Genomic DNA, 18308 nt, shown 5'->3' with positions numbered 1-18308 from the left:
TCCTTAAATGTAGGGATGAGCGAACATGTGATTTTCACGATTGCCCAGGTTGTCTAAATGCCACCTTGAAATAGGGATGACTGTTGTGGGGAAATCTCACCCTTTTTTCCCTCTCTGGATATCACCAAACCCCTCAGTTCGGCTTGCATTTGCAAGCCAAGCCAGAGAGCCTGTTCCCCAAATCCAGGAACGTTTGCTTCCCCCACCCCCTGTAAGAAAGTCATTTACGCAGGTTGTGACCACAAGTTGCGTAAATTGTGCAATTTTTGGCTGGAATTTGTGTAGCTTGTGCAAATTGCAGCTGTAAATATGCCTAACTTGCACAAATGGTGGCCAGTAATTTTTTTTTTTGGACAAATCTGGCCACAATTTGTGCGAGCTAGGCATACGTATACCCCTATTTGCACAAGTTATACAAATTCCAGCCAAAAATTGCGTAACTTATGCAAATTGCGCCCACAACTTGCATAAATGGAAGTGAGGCGGGTGGCTACTGTTAGAAAAAGACTGTCCTCTTATTCTTTGACTGTCAGCTCTTTGCTGGACCTTTGAGCTATTAGTCATAACTATTGAGCCCACCGGACACACATGTCCAGTGGCAGTGTACATCTGTTAAAAAGGGGAAGTCTGGTGAGACAGTCACATAAGCATAATCAGAAATAAACATGTTGACACAGTCGTGCTCTAATGAGTCAGCTAACGGCTCAGTCAGTTGACATGTCTTGTGGCTAACAGAAAATTGTAAAGGGGAGGGGGTATAAAAAGACTTATGCTTGCTTAGCTCGGGGTCCAGACTGCTCTGCACCCGTTTTGCAAAATGTTCAATAAAATAGTGTTGGATCCACTGCTGCCTGCCTGGCATCCTTTCTTTCAACCAGAAGCAAGAACTTTTTATCTAACACTACTAGGAGGGCCTTTTCTGCTGTGGCACCCCGGGTGTGGAATGTGCTCCCTAGTGAGGTTCACCTGGCACCTACATTGTATTCCTTCTGGCACCAGGTGAAGACCTTTTTATTTTCCCAGGCATTTTAGCATTTTAGCTTTCTAGACTTTTAGTTTTGCTGTTTAAAATCTGTATTTTAAATCTCTGCATTGCTGCTAGGTTTTATTCTGGTTTTACTCTGGTTGTATTGTTATACTGTGGTTTTCATGTTTTTATATTTTATATTGTTTTACTGTGTGCTTTTTGATTTTTTGTGAACCACCTAGAGAGCTCTGGCTATTGGGCGGTATAGAAATGAAATGAATAAATAAATAAAATGATGCTTCTTACCATAAAATAAAATAAAATAAAATGGTGAAGATCCATGACACAGATCAAGTTGGGTCAGCTCATGGACAAATGAGCTGAAGTCTGGGCGGGAGGAAGCTGCTAAAAGCTTGGCAGACTTGACCCCCAGACAGATTCCTCCTGCCTACCTTGAACGTTGGCTCACCTCAGTTCCCACATTCATTTGCACTCTTTTTTCATATCATTTGAATGGAGAAAATGTATATCTCAAAAGTAGAATATGCACTTCTTTTTTTAAAAAGTGCATGGAAATGTGCACTTCCCCCCATAGAGTGAAGCAAAAAAATATGCACATTTTTAGAATACAATTTTGGGACTTTAAGGACATTTTCAGAGAACATGTTCTCCTATTTGTATCCACGTTTGGGGTTGTGAATGGGATATATGTTTGCATGATTTTTTTAGCATAAAAGAAATTTTCATACATCCCTACTTGGGTGACATACCTGCAATGATTACATGAGGAATGTACAGAATAGAGAGATTCTGACTATTTTAAGTGGGGGATGGGGTGACTTGTCTTACTCATGCCTGATTTGGGATTAACTGGAATGCAAGTTGACAGGGCTTGTTGTGCCAGGGTCCAGCAGAGCTTAGTTTTTTGCAAGGTATTTAAAGGTTAATTGCCTTTAAATTAGGGATAGGGGAGAATTTCTCCCTGAAACTTTGGGGGGCCGAGTGCCAACGCATTTGGCCCCCCGAAATTGGCAGTTAAATTCTCCACCCCCCCCCCCAGGATGGGACTTACCTTTCACGAATGTCCCTCCCGGCGGTGGGTCCTGGCGGCAGTTCGGCGGGCTTTTGTCAGGGGCGGGGGCGGCAGCCAGTCTTTTGACCGGCTGCTACCGCCACCATTACAAGGGAAGTAAAAAAAAAAAAACCCGTGATAGGCTACGTAACGATTAACATAGCCTATCACGGCTAGATCTCCAAAGTTAGCCATGATAGGCTACATTAATTGTCACGTAACCTATCAAGGGTGACTTTGAAAAAAAAAAAAGCACATACGCAAATGGCGGCCCCATAGGGCGCTGCCATTTGCATTCCTTATTTGGTCCCTGTAGTCTATGTAAAGATTTATGTAGACTATGGTGAAAATAAGGGCAACCCTATTTGCGTTGCCCTTATTTTCGCCGTAGTCTACGTAAATCTTTACATAGACTACTGGGACCAAATAAGGAACGCAAATGGCGGCACCCTATGGGGCCGCCATTTGCGTACGCACTTTTTTTTTTTCCCCAAAGTCACCCGTGATAGGCTACGTGACAATTTACGTAGCCTATCACGGCTGACTTTGGAAATCTAGCCGTGATAGGCTACGTTAATCATTACGTAGCCTATCACGGGGGTGGTTTTTTTTGTTTTTGTTTTACTTTTTTTTTCGCGGCCGGGTAGACGGGGCGCTTCTACCCGGCCTGAATTTCGCCGGTGAGGGATGGGGCGCCTCCCCCCCAGCCTGAATTTCGCCTGGGCGAGGTGGGGCGCCTCTCCCCCCTCGCCTGAACTTTGGGGGGAGAACCGAAGCGCCTCCCCCCCACTGCGAAGCAAGCTTCGAGAACAGGTAAGGGACTTTCGTCCATCCCTACTTTAAATACCCTCTTATCTCCAATCACTGATCAGAGATAAAAGCAAAAGAAGCTTGTGGCCAGATGGGGAACCCCTGGGATGACTTGGCCCATTTTTTTGGCTCACACTCTGTCATGAGACAAAACACTGAAATCAGTGAGACTCTTTAATGTAGCAAATCTCATGGCAAAAGCTTAACTGTTATAAGTTACTGTTACAAGTTACAAACTGTTACTCTCCAAAAACCATATAGTGAAGGCAACAGCTATAAATGCATTGCTTAGTTCAAGAAACTGTTCAAAGGCTAATAACTACAATTGTGTCAGAGATTGGTCCAACAGTAGTTTTCAAATTGGGATCTCTATGGTTCAGAATATAAGGCAAGGTCAAGGTTCACAATAAACCCAGGCAAGAAAACATTCCAGGCAATTCAAGATGTTGTTCAAAAGCAAGTTAGAAAACTATCATTTACGCACACAGGCAGAGATCAGTCCAACAATAGATTCTACATCAGAATATTCATGATATATGTGTCAAGGCAGACCAAAGCCAAGGGTCACAATACATCCAGGCAAGACAGTACCTTGGGCAGTTAAAACAATGGTAAGTCCAAGCAAGAGAGAGAGCGAGCACTGGAAGTAGAGATGTACCCATGAAGGGCCTCTACAAACGAAGCTCTTAAGCAGACTAAATCCAGGTTTTATGGTAAGTCCAGGCAAGAGAGGGCCCCAGGCCATAGAGATGTTCCCTATTAGGGCCTTTACTACACTAGATCTCAAGCAGGGATGCTCTGACTTGGATTCCTGCACTGAGCAGGGGGTTGGACTTGATGGTCTTATAGGCTCCTTCCAGCCCTACTATTCTATGATTCTATGATATGATTCAGGCTAAAAGCACAGGTTTCTAGATGAGTCCAGGCATTAAAGACAAGTAGAGTTCACACAATAAAGTGATCCTGGCATTATATTCCATGGCAGGTTTTTAACAATACAAGGTTCAAACCTACAAGGATCCAAATTTAACAGAGAGTCCAGGTGAGAAGTGTTCAGGGCAGTTAAGATGATGGAATGTCCAGGCAGAAAAGGTTTCAGACAATAAAGATGGATGTTCCCAGCAAAGGATTTAGCACCAGCTTAAATGCAAGGAAAGGGTTGCTATAGCCCCCCCCCCACCACCACCTTTGACAATTAAATGAACTGGGGATCCTAGCCTGTAAATGAGCCCTATGCCGAACAGGCCACCTCTGTTCAACTCTCTTGCATTGATGCCTTAGCCTGGGTGACACTGCTGAAAACCCCTTCTGCCTGCTTGGTTCCCACAAACGATGTCTCAGGCTGTAAATCAGAGGTTTGACTCAAAGCCTGATCTTGCAACTGTGCTGAAAAGGATCCCTGCTTTCCTTTGGCCTGTAATGAAATGGGAGGCCAGGCAGAGCCAGGCTTTTACCATTTCAACATTCCACAGCCTGAGCAGGCTGAAACCAGCCTGCCTCTCTCAGCGTGTCATTGGATGAGAAACCAGGCTAAGCTAAAGTCTCAGGCCCCATGCTTCCCATGATTGACCTAGGTTTTAAACCATCCCAGGCACCTTCTGAATCAGATTCTGGCTCTAAAGCTAGAGAGCCCACAATAGTGCTTGGGCTAGGCCCAACAGGGGGGCACATCTGGCCTGTGGGCTGGAGGTTCCACATGCCTGCATTAGCAGCTAGAGCAGCTTGGACAACCTGTGGCCCTCCAGATGTTGTTGGACTACAACTCCCATAGTTGGATGCTCCCATCATCTCTGAGCATTGGCCATGCTGGCTGAGGTTGATGGTACTTCAAGTTCAAGAACATCTGAGGGCCACAGGTTCCCCATTCCTGAGCTTTTATGGATTCAGTTTCTTTCTTTTTGGTTCTGCAGTTGCTTTCATCATCTTTCATTGCATACCGTGCTAGCAACCCTCAAAGAGAAGACAGCATACTATGGAAATCAGAATGTGGCTGTGTATTGCTTTGTAGGACCACTGTTGCTATGGCCTACAGCAAATACTACTGAACAAAATTATGGTCTTTGATAGGGCTTCACTGCCTTCAGTCATAATCTGTGACATTAACTAGGTACAGAGCAAATAAAAGGGATGGGTGGGGTGAAATCATACTAGTTTGCTGGAATTTTAGAGGTTGCGGGGGAAGAAATATGAACAAAAATGAGTCTTATTTATTTAAAATATTTATCTATTGCCTTTCACCAAATTTGGTTTCAGGGTGATTTGCAAAATTAAGATACCAAACCACAGAATAAAAATAATCAACAGATAAAATTCAGTGGGAGGAGGGGGGATAGTTCAGATAATATGCTGAGAGGAATCAAGTGAAGAATATGCATGTATGAGCAATTCATTAGCTTACTTTGGAATGGAATGGGCTCAGTTTTAATAGTATATGTCTATTTTAAAATTGAATTCATGTAGGTGAATTCATGCAGTAGATAACAGGCATGAAAACACGTACAGTGTTTTCCATAATAACTCTAGATTTGCTTATGTTAAAATCTGACCTTCATTATCAAGGTATTGCAAGATAACATTACATAGTGGGGATTTGTTACTGCTTATCCAAGACGTTCGGGTGTGATCCAAAGGAAAGGCTTCTGTAGCTGCCTAGGAGAATCTTAAGTTCTTGGCTATGGTTTTGTTGTCATTTTATGGTTTGATAAGGAAGATGCAAAACCTGTCACTTCGCTGACATTCCAGTTACCAGAAGAAAATGGGTATGGGTTTGCTTCTTGCTTCTGTTATATAAAAACACTTGGAAATAGATTCTCTCTTTTCACATCCATACATTTTAACTGTTATTAGGGTCACCTTTGCTGACATTTCACTGTTCTTGGCTCCTCTGCACTTTTTATTTGCTGTGGCTTTTTTTTGGAATCTACAATATCATTAACAAGCTGCTCGGTGACAGGCACGTGAGGCTTAGGTTTCTCACACTCATGGTCCGACTGGTGACAGTGCTGTAAGCAAAGCTGCTTTTCACAATAAGTGCCTTGCAAACGTGCAACAATGAATGGCACTGTGCACTGAGATTTGGCAGCATGGAATGGCAGAGCTGGGGAAGCAGTGATGAAACCATGTTTCCATGAAAAGTGCATGTCCTTTTGAGGGAGGTTTCCTTTGGTGCAAGCTTGGTGCAGCTCAAGGCCACACGGGACTTCCAGAATGCCCCAAAATATATGTGGATCTGTAGTTGCCAAGCCTCAATGCTTTGTCAGAAAAAGCAGCTGACCAGAGAGATATTTACTGATGTTAGAAGTCTTCAGCCTTCCAAGCATGGAGGACCTTAGCACTGTCCTCATTCTTCCCACTGGGCAGCTTCAGGTCATCTGAGCTGTCCCCATTGAAGTTTCCACATGGGGCACAGAGCTTCCCTGCCAAGGTCTCCCTGGCTTTCACTGTCACTTCTCCAGTAGGATGAAGGTGAACCTGCACCTGAGAAGCCCAGTCAATCACAATCCCATCTGAGTGTTGGCTCACAGACACAGCATTTTTGTTGTATGGCAGCGTTGGTGAGCGCCCATTTACCTGGAACACCAAAAAAAAAAAAGGGGGGGGTTAGGGGATGAGATGGGGGCTTGTGTAAAGGCCTAGACACTAACAGGTTACTAAAAATCAGGCACCACTGTGACTACAATATTTTGATATATTTTGACTACAATATTTTGAATATTGAATACAATATTTTGACTACAATATTTATTTTGACTACAATAAATGACTACACAAGTCATTTATTGTGTGTTCATCATTCCCTACTCATGGTTGTTTATGGATTCTGTAGGCAATGTTGCGACCCTTCATTTTCACTTCTGTTTTTAAAGAGCACTTTCTGTTAGTTTTTTTGTTTGTTTGTTTTTGTTTGGTTTTTTGTTTTGTTTTTAGAGCAAGGAAAATGCAATGTTATTTGTGAAAGCAGAAGAAAATGCTTTTTCCACTTGTGTAGTTCCACTATTCTGCTATACCACAGTGTCACCTATGTAGTGGAATATGGAGTTCTGTAACGGAAAAGCAGGAAAAGAAATGCTCTTCATGTAGTGCTCAGATCTCAATTCTGTGACGAAACCGAAAGTAGATACAACAAATTATTAGCCTTGTGTAGACAAGCTCTGGGACTGATCTAGGCTGAACCAATGGGCGAATGAGCGATATTCAAGCTTGCCAAAATTCTCTGAACACCTGGTTGCTTCTCGTGTCTCCTTGATTTGCACTCACATTTGCGATCACTGTTCATTTTGTGCAAATGAGAAAACTGTGCAAAATGAGCATTAAAAACGTTGTTGTTCAGGCAGGCATTTGGGGTGGGTTAGGGTATTTTAGAAAATGTTTTTATTGTAGAATTTTATTGTTTTAAACTGTTTTTATTGTATGTTGTACATCGCCCAGAGTGGCTGGGTGACCAGCCAGATGGGCGATTAATAAATTTAATAATAAATAACAAATAAATAATAAGAAGGTTGTGCATTTCAAGAAAACTGCCCATTTTTCAAGAACACATTTTGCGAACATGAAGGCAAGTTTGGGAATTTGCAAACATTTTTGGAGAAAGTGTGCTCCCACTCACGTTTGTGATTGCAAATGGGGCATTTTTGTGTGATTTGTGAATTGAAATGAAATTCTCATACATCCCTAACCAAACCATATATCCGCGTGCTATCAAAATGCTGCCAGACTTTGCCTTAGCGCAGGGGGTCTTGGCGATCTCTGGCTGGATTTACTAGCTAAGCATTATTGTCTTCTGCCATTTAGCTGGGATGTTACGTCTAAGCGAGGATGCTGAAATAGATTTCTAATCCTATTTATGTGCTTCAAAATTAAATACTACAACTTTACAAGACTTGCGGTGCACTCCTACACATACTTAGTTGGCACTAAGTTGCACTCTCAATGGGCCTTGCTCCAAAGTAAGTATGTATAGTATTGCAGGCAAATAATCTAGCAAAGCACCCATACTTAATGACAAATTCCCAATTTATCCCACCCACCCCTTTTTACTTTCTCCAAGCCTCTGTCTTAAGCAGCTTTGAAAAGAAAACAAGTTTCAAAAGCCCTACAAGAGTGCTGCTCTCAGGAGTTCTGTACAGGTTTTCTCTGCTTTAATGCTAGACCTCAAGAAGAGACAAGAGGAAAATCCATTCTAATACTTCATCTCTCCCTCCTTCTACCTTCTGAGTTGATCCTCTGTAGAAACAATGCCTCGTGTGGCACAGGGTGGTAGGCGGCAGTATTGCAACCGAAACTCTCCCCACAACCTGAGTTCGATCTCGGCAGAAGCTGGGTCCCAGTTAGCCGGCTCAGGTGGACTCAGCCTTCCATCCTTCCGAGGTCGGTAAAATGAGTACCCAGCTTGCTGGGGGAAAGGTAGTCACGACTGGGGAAGGCAATGGCAAACCACCCCACTACAGTCTGCCATGAAAATGTCAGCGAAAGCGGCGTCCCTCTAGGGGTCAGCATTGACCTGGTGCTTGCACAGGGAGAACCTTTCCTCTTTTTTTTTCAGTGTTAACATTAACAGTGCCTGATCTATAGAGTGGCTATGTGTCCCCTTTTACAAAGAACGATCCTCTATTTGAAGGGTTGTCCACTCCAATTCCAGCTTAAAAATAAAGAACCATCAGAAGGAAGAGCAGGCAGGGATCTGAAGTTGCCCATCCACAGTTAGTACCTGTCCTGGGCAACAGACCAGCAACCACCCACTCATTTCCTGGGCAAGATTGAGCTGGTGGTTGCCAGTCAACTCCAGGCACTTTGAATGAAACGGATTACCTAGTTCCAATTCAATTGGGCTTCAGACCTGGTTTTGGAACAGAAACTTCCTTGGTCGTCCTGTAAGATGACCTTTGCCAGGACAGGGACAGGTGAAGTGTGATCCTGTTGATTCTCTTGGACCTCTCAGCAGCTTTCAATCCCATCGACCATGGTATCCTTATTTATAGGATATCTATGCTGGGAGTTGGACATACTGCACTGCAGTGGTTCCACTCCTACTTGGATGGCTGATTCCAGAAGGTGGCGTGAGGAGGTTATCGCTCTGTCCCTTGGTCATTATGTCATGGGGTGCTACAGGGCTATATTTTATCCTCCATGCTGTTTAACATTTACATGAAACCACTGGGACAGGTTATCCAGAGATACGGACTGAGGTGTCACCAATATGCAGAAGACACCCAGCTCTATCTCTCTTTTTCGTCAAATCCAGGTGAGGCAGCGGGCATTCTGAACCAGTGCCTGGATGTGGAAATGGACTGGATGAGGGCCAATAAACAGACTCAATCCAGGCAAGACGGTTGTACTGTTAGTGGGTGGTTCATCTGCCTGGCTAAGTGATGTTCGACCTGTTCTGGAGGGGGTTGCACTCCCCCTAAAGGATCAAGTTCATAGTTTGGGGGTACTCTTGGATCCAGAACTCTCACTCGAACTGAAGGTGGACTTGGTGGCACAGAGCACCCTTTATCAGCTTAGGCTGATATAACAACTATGGCCTTATCTGGACAAAGATAGCCTAGCTATAGTTATCCTTGCTCTGATAACCTCTCATTTTGGGTTACTGCAATATGTTTTACATGAGGCTGCCTTTGCAAATGGTCTGGAAACTTCAGCTGGACCAAAATAGGGCAGTGAAACTATTAACAGGGACTGGCCAATGTGATCATATTATGCCAGTACTCTTTCATCTGCACTGGCTGCCAGTCCATTTCTGGGCCCGATTCAAAGTGCTACTACTAACATTCAAAGCCCTAAACCGCTTGGGGCCAGGCTACCTGAAGGATCTTCTGCTCCCATATACACCTGCCAGGACCCTAAGATCAGCTTCAGCAGTCCTCTCCCTGGATCCCCTGCCAAAGGAAGTGAGGTGGGTGGCTACTAGGAAGAGGACCTTTTCTGCTGTGGCACCCCACGGCCACTGTAGAATGAGCTTCCCAGAGAGTTTTGTCTGGCACCTACATTGTGCTTGTTTCGGTGCCAGGTGGAAACCGTTTTATTCTCCAGGTCATTTTAATTTTTCAGTTTGTTTTTATCTGGTACTGTATTTTTTTTTTCTTTTGCTGCTAGCTTCTGTTTGATTATTTTATTTTTATGTCATAGTTTTAAACATTTAAATGTTTATATTGTATTTTATCAACTGTATTTTATTGTTTTATATTTTATGGTTGAATTGTTGTGAACCACCCAGAGAGCTTCATCTATTGGGCAGCATAAAATGGAATGGAATGGAATGGAATGGAATGGAATGGAATGGAATGGATGAGTGAGTGAGTGAGTGAGTGAATGAATGAATGAATATAAAAAGGCAGACACACAAATAACTTGATCACACCCTTCCCCACCATGGCAAGATGTACTCTAATTCTATTTAAATTAACAACAAATTATTTCTAGATTCGCACCTATACATATAAATTAACCTATGCAAATAGGCATCCTCTTTTGTCCTCTTTTTTAGTGATGCATCTCCTCTTTTTTTGGCAATTGATAAGTGACTTGGATTCTGACTTGGATTCCTGCATTGAGCGGGGGGTTGGACTCGATGGTCTTGTAGGCCCCTTCCAACCCTACTATTCTATGAGTCTATGAAGCTGGACAGCCACCTGTCAGGGATGCTCTGACTTGGATTCCTTCACTGAGCAGAGGGTTGGACTCGATGGTCTTGTAGGCCCCTTCCAACCCTACTATTCTATGATTCTATAAGTGGCCACTCTATGCCTGAAAGAAATCCTGTTGTCATGCTTCTTTTATCAGGAAAGCTCCAAAAAACATCCTTAGGAGAGGAAAGAGTTACCATGCAAATGTTCTTCATTGGCTCTGCTAAGACCCTTCTCTTCTTGTGCATTTTTAACCTATAAAATGGCATGGCATCTCCATTGAACACAGACTTCCATTCACAAAAATCCACTCTAGTTTTTTTCTGGCTGCCCAGGTTAGCTGTTGCAACGCAACCTCCCTGTTTGTCCATCCCTGCTTCTGAATCCCACAGAAACTGGTCCTCGGAAGATGAGAAGGAAACTCTTTTGGGGCCCTCCCTACCTTAAAATCTGAAAACAGTGGTGTTGCATGTATCATTGTGAATTATCCCTCTTGGTTAATTATACCACCTCTGCAGAGCAAATGTGAATTGGTGAAAAGTCACTCCACGCACCCCCAGTTTTGTGGGATGGCTGTGGGGCATATAAGCTGTTTGTGATGGGAAGCAGCCCATGTGCTTGACTGGGAAGCAAACATACTGTTCTATGGTTCTCGTAAAAAAATCTACTTTAAATAATCTGAGGTTGGGGGCTGTTATCCTGAACCAGCAGCCATTACATACACAAGCAGGGAACCCCACACATACTGGCTCAGTAGTTCTGATCATGCTGGAAACACTGTATCCTGAATGCAAATTCAGAAAGTCTCTCCCCCGCTCCATCCCCACTCTACGCACACAGACATCTCCATAGCTGAAATAAGCAAACCATCATTGATGTGGCACTCCCCATACCAACTGAAGACTCAGTGTCCAAAAATAGGTCAGGTTAGATTTGGCTGAGAGATTTTAAACAATGAATAGATCAGAGATTAATCCAGACCTCCTCGTTTTCTTCAGGCTCTCTTCCTCACTTTCAGTGCAGCAGCTAAAGATTATCCCAGGCAAGCCCAAAAGAGGCTAAGGGCGCAATCCTATGGCCACTAGACAGTGTCTAGATGGTCATAGGATTTTTCTGTTTCTGGGAATCAAGCTTGGAGCCAATTGCTCCAAACTCAGTTCCCAGAAACCCAAGTCCCCACCCCCTTCCCTGCCACCTTGTAGGTGTCATGGTTCATCCCCAGCTCTGTGTTCATAAGAACAATGCAGAGCAGGTGAAACGGCAGGGCAGGGAGGAGACTGTGGAAGCGCTGTTACGATGCTTCCTATGCGCCGTCCGGCCTCCCCCCCGCCCCCAACTCCATGCCCTGGCTAGACAGCCGAAATCACCCTTTGCTGCGATTGCAGGGCAGCTGGAGCAAGGGAGGAGAGGATCCCTTCCATGTTCCACCCACCCTGCATTGGATAGTTGGCCACCTCTGAATTTAGAAGTGGCTGACTATCCCCATAGGATTGCACCCTAAATAGATTTGAGGACAGATCATGTAAACAAACCTTAGTAGAATGGACATTGAGCATTGCTACTGGTTCTCCTGTCCTCTACTTACCCATGTTCTATTGTTCCTTTTCACAGCGATGAATGCATCTGGGAAGAAAACGTAGATGGCCTCCCCACCTACTAGGTTGTTGTCACTGTCCTCTCCAATGCTCACCAACACCCTGAACCAGGTGGTGGCACTTTCATCACAAACAGAAGCCAAATCATAGACCCCGCTCCAGAGGTACTTTCCTGAGGCACCATCAAAGGAAGTGAGCTGGGCTCCTGGGCTGACTTTGCACTGGCCATCCTTGCGCTCGCAGCCATGTACACTGCCCTCATGTGTGCAGAACTCTCCAAACTGGCAGCTGGTTTCCTCACAGGTGAGTTGGCCAGAAGTACTACAGGTACATTTCTCTGTGCAGCCTGTTGAGAAGATGCTTTCTCCAGCCTGTTCGATGAGAGAGAGAGAGAGAGAGAGAGAGAGAGAGGATATAGTTATCAGAAACAGAGGGGGGAAGGGGAGTGAAGCATTAAATGATTAAATAATAAAGAGCAACTCTCCTATGAGGGAAGGTTACAGCAGCTGGGATTGTTTAGCTTGGAGAAAAGGTGAGTAAGGAGACCCATGATAGAGGTGTATAAAATAAATTATTAGTGCTGTGCCAAAAATTTCAATTCTTCCATTTTCAGCCGGGGGGGGGGGTGAAAACTCTGGTGAAAGAGGCTGGGAGAGGTGAGCATTTCAGAGAATTTTCTCCTTGGAGAGGGGGACAGGGTTTCCACATACCTTTTTAAGCATAGGCAATTTTTGAGGGGTCTATTTTTTAAAAAATAAATAAAATTGCACTTGCAAGAGCCCAGGACTCTTCTCCAGCCCAGCAGTTTTTCTAAACTCCCACTGTCTCCCAGGAGACCATGTGAGCTCTCTCTCTTCAATAGGCATTCAGGAAGAACTCCCAGCTCGAGAAGAGTCCTGGGTTCCTGCAAGTGCAGGTTTAAAAACAAAATAGAAAGACCCCCCCCCAAAAAAAATTGCCTACACTTAAAAAGGGTATGTGGAAACCCTGTCCCCCTCCCCAAGGAGAAAATTCTCAGAAACTCAACCCCTCTCTGAGAAAGAGGCAGAAAACACAATGCCTCTTTCACAGGGAGAGAAAAAGTTCCCCAACATAGGGGGCAAGATTCAGCACAGCACTAAAAATTATGCACAGAGTGGAGAAAGTGGGTAGGAGTCATTTTTCTCCCTCTCTCATAATACTAGAACCTGGGGTCTTCCCATGATGCTGACTGGTGGGAAATTCAGGACAGATAAAAGGAAAGACGTCTTCACACAGCACATAGGCAGACCATGGAATTCGGTACCACAAGATGTAGTGATGGCCACCAACTTGGGTGGTTTTAAAAGGGGGTTAGACAAATTCCTGGAGGAGAAGGCTATCAATGGCTACTAGTTCTGATGGCTATGTGTGACCTCCAGTATCAGAGGCAGTGAGCCTATGTACACCAGTTGCTGGGGAACATGGGTGTGAGAGTGCTGTTGTACTCATGCCCTGCTTGTGGGTTCCTGGTTGGCAGCTGGTTGGCAGCTGGTTGGCCACTGTGTGGACAGAATGATGGACTAGATGGCCCCTTGGTCTGATCCAGCATGGCTCTTCTTACCTTCTTCTGATGTTTTTGCCTTTTTATTTATGGGTATTTATTTTGAAATATTTGTATGCTGCCTTTCCATGTTAAGAAAAGAAAAGAAAAAAGATGCACAGGGTGATTCACATAAAGCCAACACATAAAACTCTCCAAGAATGCCTTGCAGTGGGGTTGCCACTACACTTTCCGCAACAATGGCATACTGGAGACAAGCAGGGGAGCACCACCTCAGGTGCTTGCTCCAGCTGGACTTTCCCCTTCCCTGTCCTCTCACAGGGTCACTACCACCAACTGCCCTGTGGAAAGGATTCCAAGAAAGGCAGGGAGGCAGGCAAGACCCATCTCAGAGCCTGCTACAGCTGGAATTTCTCCTCCTCCTCCACAAGCCCTTCTACTAGCAATGGCCATATGGGATAGATCCTTATTGATTGATGGACTGACTGACTGACTGACTGACTGACTTGGGGCTAGTGAGCAAAAGGGAGACGGTCTTTTTAGGGGTGGCCCCACACCTATGAAATCAGCTTTCAACAGCAGTTCATCATCAGTCCCTTTTTTCCTTCAGGAGGGCTTTGAGGTTCCATTTGCTTTTGCTGCCCTTTTTATAATCTGTGGGCTGCTGGCTTTATTGGTGTTACCTGTTTTTATGCATTTTATGGTATTTTGTTGTTGATTTATTTAATTATTGCTGATTTGTATACGTCTGCTTCACAAAAAAAAAAAAATCCTGTATGACTCCTTGAGAGAGTTGTACCGTTAAAGGCATCTTAAAAATAATTTTAAATACATAAAAATACATACATACATTGATGGATTGAAACCTTTTTAAAATTGCTCTTCATCCTTGTGGTTACCCAGGTTAATCATACAAATATGATTAAAGAAATACACAATATGAAAAAAATCCTCTCTAAAACCACATCATCATGATAAAAACAGAAGAGGTAACAAATACAATAGAAAAAACAAGATCAAGCCCCTAAAATGCCTGGGCAAACAAAAGGTTTTCTTGTTTCTTGTTTCTTTTTCTTTTTCTTTCTTTTCTTTTTTAATATGATTAAAGAAATATACAATATGAAAAAAATCCTCTCTAAAACCACATCATCATGATAAAAACAGAAGAGGTAACAAATACAATAGAAAAAACAAGATCAAGCCCCTAAAATGCCTGGGCAAACAAAAGGTTTTCTTGTTTCTTGTTTCTTTTTCTTTTTCTTTCTTTTCTTTTTTAATATGATTAAAGAAATACACAATATGAAAAAAATCCTCTCTAAAACCACATCATCATGATAAAAACAGAAGAGGTAACAAATACAATAGAAAAAACAAGATCAAGCCCCTAAAATGCCTGAGCAAACAAAAGGTTTTCTTGTTTCTTGTTTCTTGTTTCTTTTTCTTTTTCTTTCTTTTCTTTTTTTTTTTTCTTTTTTGAGATAGGAGCGAAAACAATTGCCACGTTGGCATCAGTTGCACCTCCACCGGGAATAGAGTTCCAAAATCAAGGTGCCACAACTGACAAGGATCTCTCCCATGTTGATGTATGATGTACCCAAGTTCCATGTTTTTATGGATTTTAATTGGCAATCTGTTTTTTATGGATTTTATTGAAACATGTGTTTATGGATTAAAAAAAAAAAAGTATCCACTTTGTGTGTTTTTTATCTTGTATGCCACCTTGAGAGGGTTCCACCCTTAAAGGCAGCCTAAAAAATATTTTAGGGTGTAATCCTATGTCGATTGATGGCAGCTTCCAAACTTGGAGGCTGCCGAGTATCCAATGTAGGGTGGGAGGACAGCAGAAGCAATTTTCACCTCCGTCCGTGCTCCAGCTGCCTTGCATTTCTGCTAAATTGTAGGGATGTCAGAGAATTCCCCCTGGAATCTGTGGTGGAACGGCCTCCCGCCCCCCTGCAAAATCCCCCCATGACGGAACTTACCTGGGGCGGATGCGGCTCTGGCGGAGGCTCCGGCGGCAGTGGCTGGTCTCCCAGCCGACCGTGGCCGGGCTGCGGCCACTATGCCATTTGCGTGGCTGCCTTTACCGTGATAAGCTACGTAAATACTTACATAGCCTATCACGGCAAAGAGAAGGGGCACAAATGGCATAGCGGCTGCCATTTGCATCCCAGCTCTTTGCCGTGATAGGCTATGTAAATACATACGTAGCCTATGACGGCTGCTTGCAAGGACGCAAATGGCGGCTGCTGCGACAGCCGCCATTTGCGGCCGCAGCAGCCTGGCCGCAGCTGGAACTCCGGCTATGGACGGCCCTGGCTGGTGGCTACACAGAGCCACCATGAAGCAGAGCTGGCCAGGGAGGATTCCGGGGGAAGGGATGGAGGGCCTCCCCCCCACCGCAGATGCCCCTGCATGGAGCCAGGTAAGGGATTCGTACATCCCTAGCTAAACAGGGGATTTTGCCCATCTAGCAGCAGTGCCTTGGAGAGGGAGGAAAGAGGCTGAGGTAGCCATAGGTTACATCATATCGTAGCCACCTGGGTCTCCTCCTCAACCTGCCACCAGGAACGCCCCTTTTCTCCATCTCAAAGCTCCATTTTCTAAGCACAGAGAGGTAGCTGGAGTGGTTCTTTCTGTGCCAGCTGGGACGAGAAGGGGAGTGCAGTTTCCTGGTTCCAAAGTCAGAGCCTTATCTTTGACCTTGGAACCAGGAGACCCAACTATCCTATCCCCCATTCCCTTGATGTTGTCTGGGAGTGGGTGCATTGGATTGCTTAGGTAGGTAGGTTGGTAAATAGATGATAGATAGATAGATAGATAGATAGATAGATAGATAGATAGATAGATAGACCTCCTCTTATGATCTTAAGTCATGGACAGGCTAGTACAGGGAGTGGCACCCCTGCAAATATTTGGGTCCTTTGACATTCAGGGCTTTCTAGATAACTGCCTTGAACTGGGCTTTCAAGCAAATAGAAAACTAAGGCAACCCCTTCAGAAACGGTGTAATGTGACTCCACCTAGCTGTACTGATTGAAATTCTAGCGTCCATATTCTGCACTAGTTGGAGCTTCGGGGTTATCTTCAAGGGAAGACTCATGTACACTGCATTTCAATAATCTAATTGGGAGGTTACCAGAGCATGAACTACTGTGGCCAAACTATCCCAGTCCAGGCATGGACATACCAAGAAAACCAGCCAAAGTTGGTAAAAGGCACTCCAAGGCACCAAATGCCTCATGAATCACTGTATTATTTTAATATTGTTTATTGTGTTTTTATGACTGCAGCGTTATGTTACTAGTAAGCCATCTTGGAAGGATTTGTATCCTGAAAGGCAGGTTATAAATAATTATAATAAATAAGTATTAGTTAGCCAGTGCAATTCAGTCCATGGAGAGATGTTTGTTTGTTTGTTTTTTCAGTTTATGATCTGTTTCACCATCACCTCCTTCACAGCAGTAAGGACCACTTCCTCCTGTAAAGATTTTTTTAAAATTTAATTTGATGAATTTTACACTGGCCCCCATTAAATATTTCCAGGGTGGTTTGTGTAAAAAAAAGATGGTGCATCCATAAACCCAGTCTGCCTCCTCCTCTAAATGGCAACCTCATAACTTGGATACAGAGACTTACCTGGAGGTAAAGTCCATCATGCACACAGCCACATTGGTCTATAGGCACACAAACATCCCCATTGAACATGTAGCCATCGTTGCACTGGCAGCCTTCAAAGCAATTCTTTGTGCACTGGACTGGAGTGTACAAACTCGCACAACTGAAATCGCAAAGTGTGGTGCATGTGTCATAGTGACTATTGGTTGGGCAGGTGAGGGCTGCGGAGAGAGAAAGCAAACAGAGTGATATCTGGCAAACATTTCCCTTTTCATAGAATCAGAAGGATCAACAACAACAACAACAACAACCAGAATTGTTTTTACCCAGTTTGCTTCATCTGTATTGTATGTTTTGTTTGGGGTGCTGAAACTTCTTGCATTAATTGGCTGAGCTGGAGTATTCACAAACATTCTAACTACTCAGGGAACAAAGATAGTGGAATGTTAGCAGCCCAGCCTGTGTGAGAGAGGCAGTTGCTCACTCCAGTATGGGGTTAGAATCCTGTATCTGCCCTAAAGAACAAAAAAGCTTTCTCATGCAAGCTAAAGATGGGAAAGAGTTTATGAGAGACAGAGCAGCTAAGAGGCAGGGAACTCACAGGTAAATAGTTCAAACAGCTTTTCTTTTCATGAAATTTTTATTTCATTCTGAAGTAAAGTTTTAAAAAATGAAGGCAAGATGAAGAGGAAGAGGAAGAAGAGGAGGAGGAAGGAGGAGGAGGAAGGAGGAGGAGGAGGAGGAGGGGAGGAGAGGGAGAGGGAGAGGGAGAGGGAGAGGGAGAGGGAGAAGGAGAAGGAGATGATAGCAAGATCACTAAAGAAACAGAGAAATTCACTCATTATAATTCTTAGTCCATCAGTAATATCCTTGTGGAACATCTACAGTAAAACAGCCTAAGTAGGATCTCAATATCTATGAAAGAATAAAAAAAAGAAAGGTATACAGCATATAAAAGTACTGTGTTCAAGTCTGTATTATCTGTGCATATGTGTGTGTAGGTGTGTATTAGTCAGAAGAAAAATATAGGCAAGTGTTCAGATTTGATCAACAGTTTGAATGGCTTTAACACAGGAAATAAATGGAAACCATGGTGCCA

The 18308-nt window shown here is 43.8% G+C and overlaps 1 protein-coding gene and 1 pseudogene across 4 annotated transcripts in view; both read right to left on the bottom strand.

The window, feature by feature from the left end:
• Positions 1 to 4749: 4749 nt before the first annotated feature.
• LOC146337910 (IgGFc-binding protein-like) overlaps positions 4750 to 18308 on the bottom strand; it is a 35259-nt gene continuing 21700 nt past the window's right edge. For 2 of the 3 annotated variants that reach the window (XM_084815448.1, XM_084815449.1), the window contains exons 10-12: positions 17231 to 17430; positions 12060 to 12440; positions 4750 to 6419 (exon numbers count right to left, since the gene is read on the bottom strand). In XM_084815448.1, coding sequence (XP_084671574.1) covers positions 6144 to 6419; positions 12060 to 12440; positions 17231 to 17430 — 857 coding nt within the window. In that variant the 3' untranslated portion in view covers positions 4750 to 6143. Of the gene's footprint in view, positions 6420 to 12059; positions 12441 to 15072; positions 17073 to 17230; positions 17431 to 18308 lie in introns of those variants that run through there. The other variant, XM_084815450.1, reaches the window with a different exon arrangement.
• Positions 5379 to 6083, bottom strand: LOC146337911 (AN1-type zinc finger protein 1 pseudogene; annotated as a pseudogene). Its single transcript, XR_014785120.1, has one exon. The product of XR_014785120.1 is annotated as an AN1-type zinc finger protein 1 pseudogene (transcript).

The sequence above is a fragment of the Heloderma suspectum genome, chromosome 10 (genome assembly GCF_057233095.1).
Source record: "Heloderma suspectum isolate Gila_16-S chromosome 10, 16-S_ref, whole genome shotgun sequence".
Taxonomy (NCBI): Eukaryota; Metazoa; Chordata; class Lepidosauria; order Squamata; family Helodermatidae; genus Heloderma; species Heloderma suspectum.
Note: the sequence above shows the minus strand (reverse complement) of the source record. Positions and strands in the feature narration are given on the sequence as shown.